We start from the raw sequence: 9,345 nt of genomic DNA, 5'->3' as shown, positions 1-9,345 counted from the left end.
CGAATGAATGATGAAGAATGAACAAGGATCAATGATCAATGAAGAATGAACAATGAAGAATGAACAAGGATCAGTGATCAATGACGAATGAACAATGAACAAGGATCAATGATCAATGAAGAATGAACGATGAAGAATGAACAAGGGTCGATGATCAATGACGAATGAACGATGAAAAATGAACAAGGATCAATGATCAATGAAGAATGAACGATGAAGAATGAACAAGGATCAATGATCAATGAAGAATGAACGATGAAGAATGAACAAGGATCAATGATCAATGACGAATGAACGATGAACAAGGATCAATGATCAATGAAGAATGAACAAGAATGAATGATCAATGAAGAATGAACGATGAAGAATGAACAAGGATCAATGGTCAATGACGAATGAACGATGAAGAATGAACAAGGATCAATGATCAATGAAGAATGAAAGATGAAGAATGAACAAGGATCAATGATCAATGACGAATGAACGAGGAAGAATGAACAAGGATCAATGTTCAATGAAGAATGAACGATGAAGAATAAACAAGGATCAATGATCAACGAAGAATGAACGATGAAGAATGAACAAGGATCAATGGTCAATGACGAATGAACGATGAAGAATGAACAAGGATCAATGATAAATTACGAATGAACGATGAAGAATGAACAAGGATCAATGTTCAATGACGAATGAACGATGAACAATGAACAAGGATCTATGATCAATGAAGAATAAACGATGAAGAATGAACAAGGATTAATGGTCAATGACGAATGAACAATGAAGAATGAACAAGGATAAATGATCAATGAAGAATGAACGATGAAGAATGAACAAGGATCAATGATCAATGAAGAATGAACGATGAAGAATGAACAAGGATCAATGATCAATGACGAATGAACGATGAAGAATGAACAAGCATCTATGATCAATGAAGAATGAACGATGAAGAACGAACAAGGATCAATGATCAATGAAGAATGAACGATGAAGAATGAACAAGGATCAATGATCAATGAAGAATGTGCACCAAGATTGGGTCCCTCGCCCTCTCAATCTTGCACTGAATCACTCCTTCACTTGGAGATAGCCAAATAAATGCGAAAGCCTTCACAAACTCCACCAATATGCACCCAAGAATGCACTTCTTGACTCTCAGGCCAGCCTCGTGATCCTCCTCTTCAGGTTTCCCTCACCCTTGGGCTGAATCCACGACCTTCCTCAAGGCTTCACTCGCTCTTGTAGCAAAGGTTACACTCTAGATTACTCCTCAATCTAGCTTCAGAGATTGTATACTCTTGAATCGTGTTGGGACTGATTGAAAACTATACGCCAATATACTCAAGGAAATAAAGAGAACGTTCTAAGCAATGTAAGGGATTGAATCTATGTAAACTGAATGAAAACTCTTATTAATCTCCGGAATGTGAATCATTACACAAAGGCTAGATGCCTATATATAGCTTTCTATGTATTACAATGGCTATCTTTACACGTGCCTATCACAGGGCTTATTTTCAAAACAGAAATCAAACAAAAATAGACTAAGTACTGGACGCCTTTTTCTGATGACTGGGGTACCTTGCACTGGTCCTTCCGTCTTCCATAGTGATTGTCAGTAGGGTCCTAGGCCCTTGATGGCTAGGTCCATGTATAAGGTTACCATATCCACCTTGGTCATCCTCTGAAGGCTCGTGGTTAATTCTCAGGCAGTGCATCAAGATGGCCTGGTCGTCAGATTCTCGAACCGTGTCTTCTGTTCCCATTCTTGCTTGGTTGTAACTCTCTCCTGTTCCCTTCTTTGTTTGCTTAGGGCTCTCTTGTTCCCTTGGGAACAGTAATGATCTTGGTATGCTTGGGGTATCCTCAGAATGAGTGGCATCATGGGGAACAGAATGGAAGCTTGAATTACTTGAACCATGATCAGCGTCATATGCATATGGTTCAACTCCTCCTTCTTGGGGAAGAATTGACCTCAATTCTTGGTTTGGTTGATGTAGTTGTAGGTCTCCAATGTTGAAGGTGTTGGACATATTGTATTCAGCTGGTAGTCTCACCTTGTAAGCATTGTCTCCAATTTTTGCAATAATTGGGAATGGTCCTGCTGCTTTGGGCATCAACTTATTCTTCCTCTGTTGAGGGAATCTCTCTTTTCTTAGGTGTACCCAGACTTGATCACCTTCTTGCAATGGTTCTCTTTGCTTGTGCTTCCAATCTGCCTTTTTCTTGTATTTTTCATTGGCTTTGTATATGTTTTCCTTGATCATTTTGTGCATCCTCAGCAACTCTTCAGCTAAGCTAATTGCATCCCTCTGCTTTTTGTCCTGCATATTAATGTGTGTAAGATTGATTGGCAAAAGGGGGTTTTCCCCATAAACACACTGAAAAGGAGTATATTTTGTGGTGTAGCTTGGACTTCTATTATAAGCAAATTCAGCCTGACTCAGTTTGAGATCCCAGTCCCTGAGGTGCTTACTCACTAGGGTTCTTAAGATTGAACCTAGGGTTTTGTTGGTGACCTCTGTTTGGCCATCTGTCTGAGGATGATGGCTGGTGCTAAACAGAAGGGTTGTTCCTAGTAATTTCCATAAGGTCTTCCAAAAATAGCTAAGAAACTTGCCATCCCTGTCAGACACAATGGTTTTGGGCACCCCATGTAGTCTCACAACTTCACTAAAGTACAGCTGGGCAATGTGTTTGGCATCATCCACTTTATTGCAAGCAATGAAGTGGGCCATTTTTGAGAATCTATCAACAACCACCAAGATAGAGTCCTTTTGCCTTTGGGTTCTCGGTAGTGCCATGACAAAGTCCATGCTCACATGCTCCCAGGGCTTATCAGCTACAGGCAGTGGTCTGTATTCACCTTTGTGGAAGGTGATTTTTGCTTTAATGCAGGACTCACACCTCAGAATATGTTTGCCTATGGTTCCCAACATTTTAGGCCAATAGAAATGTTCACTCAGCATGTTTAGGGTCTTTTGTATCCCAAAATGTCCACTTAAACTACCCTCATGTATTTCCTTTACTAGCAACAGCCTTAAGGGGGTTTTGCGTATGCATAGTCTGTTATTTTTAAACAGAAAACCCTGTTGTAGGTGAAAATCACCTTGAGGTTCTGTTAGACAAGCAGCATATATATCACCGAAGTCAGAATCATTAGCATACAAGTCCTTAATCATTTCAAAGCCAAGCACTTTAGCATCAAGAATAGCTAAGAGGTTGTATCTTCTACTTAAGGCATCAGCAATAACATTGGTTTTCCCTGTTTTATACTTTGCAGAGAAGTTAAAAGTCTGAAGGAATTCTATCCACCTAGCATGTCTAGGGTTGAGTTTGTTCTGTCCATGTATGTTCTTCAAAGATTCATGGTCAGTGTATAGGATAAAAGGCTGTATTTTCAGGTAATGAGACCAATTTTCCAAGGCCCTAATCATTGCATAAAATTCTTTATCATAGGTTGAGTAGTTGAGTCTAGACTTATTCAGTTTCTCACTGAAATAGGCCACTGGTCTGCCTTCTTGCACTAGTACTGCACCAATACCTGTTCCACTAGCGTCACATTCAACCTCAAAAGGTTGAGTGAAGTCAGGGAGCTTCAAAACAGGGGCTGTGCACATCTTTTCCTTAATGGTTTCAAAGGCTTTCTGTGCCTCCTGGGTCCAACTAAATACTCCCTTTTTGGTACATTCTGTTATGGGGGCCATAATGGTACTAAAGTTTCTAATGAACCTCCTATAAAAAGAAGCAAGGCCATGGAAAGATCTCACTTGGGTAACAGAGGTAGGAACAGGCCAGTTCTTCACAGCCTCTACCTTGGATGGATCAACCTTCACCCCATCTTTACCTATAATGAATCCCAAAAATCCCACTTCCTTCATAAGGAAACTGCATTTTTCCAATTTCCCATATAACTTCTGTTTCCTCAAAGTTTCAAACAGTTGCTGCAAATGACTAAGATGTTCCTTCAATCCTCTGCTGTATATCAAGATGTCATCAAGATAGACTACTATGAATTTTCCCAAAAAAGGTCTCAACACCTCATTCATTAATCTCATAAAGGTGCTGGGGGCTCCTGTTAGACCAAATGGCATGACAAGCCATTCATATAAACCATATTTTGTTTTGAAGGCAGTTTTCCACTCATCTCCTTCTTTCATTCTAATCTGATGATAGCCACTCCTTAAGTCAACCTTGCTGAACCAGTGGGCACCTGATAGTTCATCCAACATATCATCTATCCTAGGTATGGGAAACCTATATTTGATGGTTATGTTGTTAACACTTCTGCTATCTATGCACATCCTCCAAGTCCCATCTTTTTTTGGTACAAGCAGAGTGGGCACTGCACATGGACTGAGGCTCTCCCTTACATATCCCTTGTGTAGTAACTCCTCAACTTGTCTTTGTAGTTCCTTGGTTTCTGTGGGATTGGCTCTGTAAGCTGGTTTATTGGGTAAAGGAGCTCCTGGTATAAGGTCAATCTGGTGTTCAATTCCCCTTACAGGAGGCAAACCTTCAGGCAACTCATCAGGGAACACATCCTTGAACTGTTGTAACAGGGGTTTTACTGCTTGAGGTATTTCTGCTGCTTGCTCTACTTCCTTAGTGACTAAGACATATACCTCATTCTTATTCTTTATTTCCCTCTCACAAACCTTCCTACTGATCAAATGTACAGGTTCCCTTACAGGAGGGGGAACAGTACTGTGGGGAGGCAGGGGAACTAACTCCTTGAGCTTTCCTTCATGCTTTATGATATAGGTGTTTGTAAACCCATTGTGCATGCTCCTCTTGTCATACTGCCATGGTCTACCCAATAGTACATGGCAAGCATTCATATCTAGCACATCACACAACACTTGATCCTTATATGATCCAATATAAACCCTATTAAACATTGTTTACTCACTGTACCAGTAGCATTGTTGTCCAGCCATTTCAGTTTGTATGGGTGTGCATGAGGTCTAGTTTTCAAATTCAGATCTGTCACTAAAGCCAAGCTAACACAGTTTGATTCACTTCCTCCATCAATAATCATGTCACAGACTTGGTCTTTTACCTTACACTTTGTTTGAAAGATATTTTTCCTCTGGTTGTTTTCTTCTTCAGCATAAGTAGTGTGTAGGCTTCTCCTTATAATCAGGTTGTAGTAGCCTTCCTCAGGTAAAACCTTCTCCAATCCTTCCTCAATCTCTTCTTCATCAGTACTATGTTCATACCTTACTATTTTGCCAAATTCATCAACTCTGTAAGATCCATCTGGCTCATGTTCAGCCACTGGAGGCCAATCCTCCTCCACCCTACCATTTCTTACTACTAACATCATCTTGGGTTGGGTATCCTCCTTGATTTCCCTCCATTCCTGAGCAGTGAAAACTCTGATGTTGGGGCAATCCTTTTTATAATGTCCATGTCCATGGCATTTAAAGCAAACCACCTTGTTCAAGGGTATAGGTATTCTGTCAGGGGCATTGAGGTTTTGCTCTGTTTTTCTCTGGGCCTTGGGTGATATAGGTCTAGATTGTTTGGGTGGGTATGCCTTAGGGGATCTGTTGTAGTTGTTCCCTGTCACCCTTCTCTTGTTGAAGTTTTGCTCATAGATTGGGGCTAGGTTAAAAGCTGTTTGTAGGTCTAGTGTAGGCATGGTCATGAGTTGATCCCTAATGTCTTCTCTCAACCCAGATAAAAACTTAGTCAGTTTCAAGTCCTCTGCATCCTCTATATCACACATCACCACCAACTTTTCCCATTCATGTATGTATTCAGTCACAGTTCTGCCCTTTTGACTAAGAGTGCTCCACTTAATGTACATTTGATGCTTGAAATTGATGGGAACATACTTCCTGTTCAAGTGCTTTTTCAATTTATCCCAAGTATCAATTCTTTCCCTATGTTCCCTTGCCCTCTGCCTTTGTATTCCTTCCAACCACATAGCAGCAAGTTTAGTGAGTTTCATTTTTGCCACTTTGTACTGTCCTTCAGGTGTAGTTCCTCTATATTCAAAGTATCTTTCCATACTTGCTTCCCATTCTATATAATCCTCAGGATTGCTGGACTATCCATCAAATTCCTTCATGTCTATCCTCAACATTTTATCCTCCTGATCATTATTAGGGTGATGGGGTTGTCCCTGTCGAAATCCTCTTTGCATTATCATTTGTACGAATGCCTCTACAGCCTCCATTCTTGCTTCCATGGTTTAGGTCTCAACAAACAAACAATAAGCACACAGACACAACAAGGCTTCTAAGTCTCAACAGCTAGGAACCAACACACAAAGCACACAGGGGCTCTAAGTCTCAACAGCTAGATACCAGCTCACAAACAAGATGCTCAAACAAATAATGCAACAAGACAACAATGTATGGATGCACAACAAATATCACAGCTATACCAACAAACAATTATTTCTAACAAGAATCAGGTTGATAAACTCCCACAGCAATAATGACAATCAACAATGTATTCAAGAATACCAGAAACGAAATTCTGAAACCCTAAATCAATTTTTTTTTTGATTTTTAAACTCAGAAAATGCGCCAAGTAATAAATCTCCTTCAAGATTGCCTGATAAATGTTCAAATGTATCAAATCGTGATAAGAAATCGTGTAATTATGAGCAATTAACAAATTTAAAAACAATTGAAACAACGAATTTGATGAAGAACAAATATAGAGAACCAATTTGTCAGAAAACGAATTTTGCTTTCCCAGATTTTGAAAACTTCGTTTAATCCAATTAGAAATTGAATTAAGCCTTAAAAACTATATCAAAGATTAATTGAAGATCACCTTTATCCGGATTAACAATTGCATGTAAATCCGAATGTAAGTTTAGAACGATTTTACCAGATTCGCACGCGTTACAAGCCAGTCGCCTCTGGTGTTCCTTGCAGGATATTCCTTCGTTTCTCTTTTCAACAATGGTGGGTTGTGCCCTCTCGTCACTTACGCTCTGATACCAATTTGCACCAAGATTGGGTCCCTCGCCCTCTCAATCTTGCACTGAATCACTCCTTCACTTGGAGATAGCCAAATAAATGCGAAAGCCTTCACAAACTCCACCAATATGCACCCAAGAATGCACTTCTTGATTCTCAGGCCAGCCTCGTGATCCTCCTCTTCAGGTTTCCCTCACCCTTGGGCTGAATCCACGACCTTCCTCAAGGCTTCACTCGCTCTTGTAGCAAAGGTTACACTCTAGATTACTCCTCAATCTAGCTTCAGAGATTGTATACTCTTGAATCGTGTTGGGACTGATTGAAAACTATACGCCAATATACTCAAGGAAATAAAGAGAACGTTCTAAGCAATGTAAGGGATTGAATCTATGTAAACTGAATGAAAACTCTTATTAATCTCCGGAATGTGAATCATTACACAAAGGCTAGATGCCTATATATAGCTTTCTATGTATTACAACGGCTATCTTTACACGTGCCTATCACAGGGCTTATTTTCAAAACAGAAATCAAACAAAAATAGACTAAGTACTGGACGCCTTTTTCTGATGACTGGGGTACCTTGCACTGGTCCTTCCGTCTTCCATAGTGATTGTCAGTAGGGTCCTAGGCCCTTGATGGCTAGGTCCATGTATAAGGTTACCATATCCACCTTGGTCATCCTCTGAAGGCTCGTGGTTAATTCTCAGGCAGTGCATCAAGATGGCCTGGTCGTCAGATTCTCGAACCGTGTCTTCTGTTCCCATTCTTGCTTGGTTGTAACTCTCTCCTGTTCCCTTCTTTGTTTGCTTAGGGCTCTCTTGTTCCCTTGGGAACAGTAATGATCTTGGTATGCTTGGGGTATCCTCAGAATGAGTGGCATCATGGGGAACAGAATGGAAGCTTGAATTACTTGAACCATGATCAGCGTCATATGCATATGGTTCAGAATGAACAAAGATCAATGATCAATGAAGAATGAACGATGAAGAATGAACAAGGATCGATGATCAATGACGAATAAACGATGAAGAATGAACAAGGATCAATGATAATAGACGAATAAACGATGAAGAATGAACAAGGATCAACGATCAATGAAGAATGAACGATGAAGAATGAATTAGGATCAATCGTCAATAAAGAATGAACAAGGATCAATGATGAATAATGAATGAACGATGAAGAATGAACAAGGATCAATGATCAATGAAGAATGAACGATGAAGAATGAACAAGGATCAATGATCAATGACGAATGAACGATGAAGAATGAACAAGGATCAATGATAATTGACAAATAAAAGATGAAGAATGAACAAGGATCAATGATCAATGACGAATGAACGATGAAGAATGAACAAGGATCAATGATAATTGACGAATAAACGATAAAGAATGAACAAGGATCAATGATCAATGAAGAATGAACGATGAAGAATGAACAAGGATCAATGATCAATGACGAATGAACGATGAAGAATGAACAAGGATCAATGATCAATGAAGAATGAACGATGAAGAATAAACAAGGATCAATAATCAATGAAGAATGAACAAGGATCGATGATCAATGACGAATAAACGATGAAGAATGAACAAGGATCAATGATAATTGACGAATAAACGATGAAGAATGAACAAGGATCAACGATCAATGAAGAACGAACGATGAAGAATGAACTAGGATCCATCGTCAATAAAGAATTAACAAGGATCAATGATCAATGATGAATGAACGATGAAAAATGAACAAGGATGAATGATCAATGAATAATGAACGACGAAGAATAAACAAGGATCAATGATCAATGACGAATGAACGAGGAAGAATGAACAAGGATCAATGTTCAATGAAGAATGAACGATGAAGAATAAACAAGGATCAATGATCAATGAAGAATGAACGATGAAGAATGAACAAGGATCAATGGTCAATTACGAATGAAAGATTAAGAATGAACAAGGATTAATGATCAATGAAGAATGAACGATAAAGAATGAACAAGGATCAATGATCAATTACGAATGAACGATGAAGAATGAACAAGGATCAATGTTCAATGACGAATGAACGATGAACAATGAACAAGGATCTATGATCAATGAAGAATAAACGATGAAGAATGAACAAGGATTAATGGTCAATGACGAATGAACAATGAAGAATGAACAAGGATAAATGATCAATGAAGAATGAACGATGAAGAATGAACAAGGATCAATGATCAATGAAGAATGAACGATGAAGAATGAATAAGGATCAATGATCAATGAAGAATGAACGATGAAGAATGAACAAGGAATAATGGTCAATGACGAATGAACGATGAAGAATGAACAAGGATAAATGATCAATAAAGAATGAACGATGAAGAATGAACAAGGATCAATGATC

The 9,345-nt window shown here is 39.1% G+C and overlaps 1 protein-coding gene across 1 annotated transcript; it reads right to left on the bottom strand.

The window, feature by feature from the left end:
* Positions 1–4,057: 4,057 nt before the first annotated feature.
* LOC130828722 (uncharacterized) lies at positions 4,058–6,022 on the bottom strand. The gene is made up of 3 exons (XM_057694682.1): positions 4,916–6,022; positions 4,197–4,805; positions 4,058–4,078 (listed from the first exon to the last, which is right to left on the bottom strand). The coding sequence occupies exons 1-3, from the start codon at positions 6,020–6,022 to the stop codon at positions 4,058–4,060; spliced, it is 1,737 nt and encodes a 578-aa protein (XP_057550665.1).
* Positions 6,023–9,345: the final 3,323 nt, after the last annotated feature.

The sequence above is a fragment of the Amaranthus tricolor genome, chromosome 12 (genome assembly GCF_026212465.1).
Source record: "Amaranthus tricolor cultivar Red isolate AtriRed21 chromosome 12, ASM2621246v1, whole genome shotgun sequence".
In the NCBI taxonomy this organism is placed as follows: domain Eukaryota; kingdom Viridiplantae; phylum Streptophyta; class Magnoliopsida; order Caryophyllales; family Amaranthaceae; genus Amaranthus; species Amaranthus tricolor.
The sequence above is the reverse complement of the archived record's forward strand: the minus strand, read 5'-3'. Positions and strand labels throughout refer to the sequence as shown.

What these genes read in the sequence shown, in the direction of transcription:
- LOC130828722 (XM_057694682.1), bottom strand. Translation starts at nt 6,022, where the DNA reads ATGGAAAGATACTTTGAATATAGAGGAACTACACCTGAAGGACAGTAC. An exon ending in ACAACAATGCTACTGGTACA is followed by an intron (nt 4,806 to 4,915) that starts GTGAGTAAACAA and finishes AGACCATGGCAG; the next exon opens with TATGACAAGAGGAGCATGCA. An exon ending in GTGCCCACTGGTTCAGCAAG is followed by an intron (nt 4,079 to 4,196) that starts GTTGACTTAAGG and finishes TTGGTCTAACAG; the next exon opens with GAGCCCCCAGCACCTTTATG.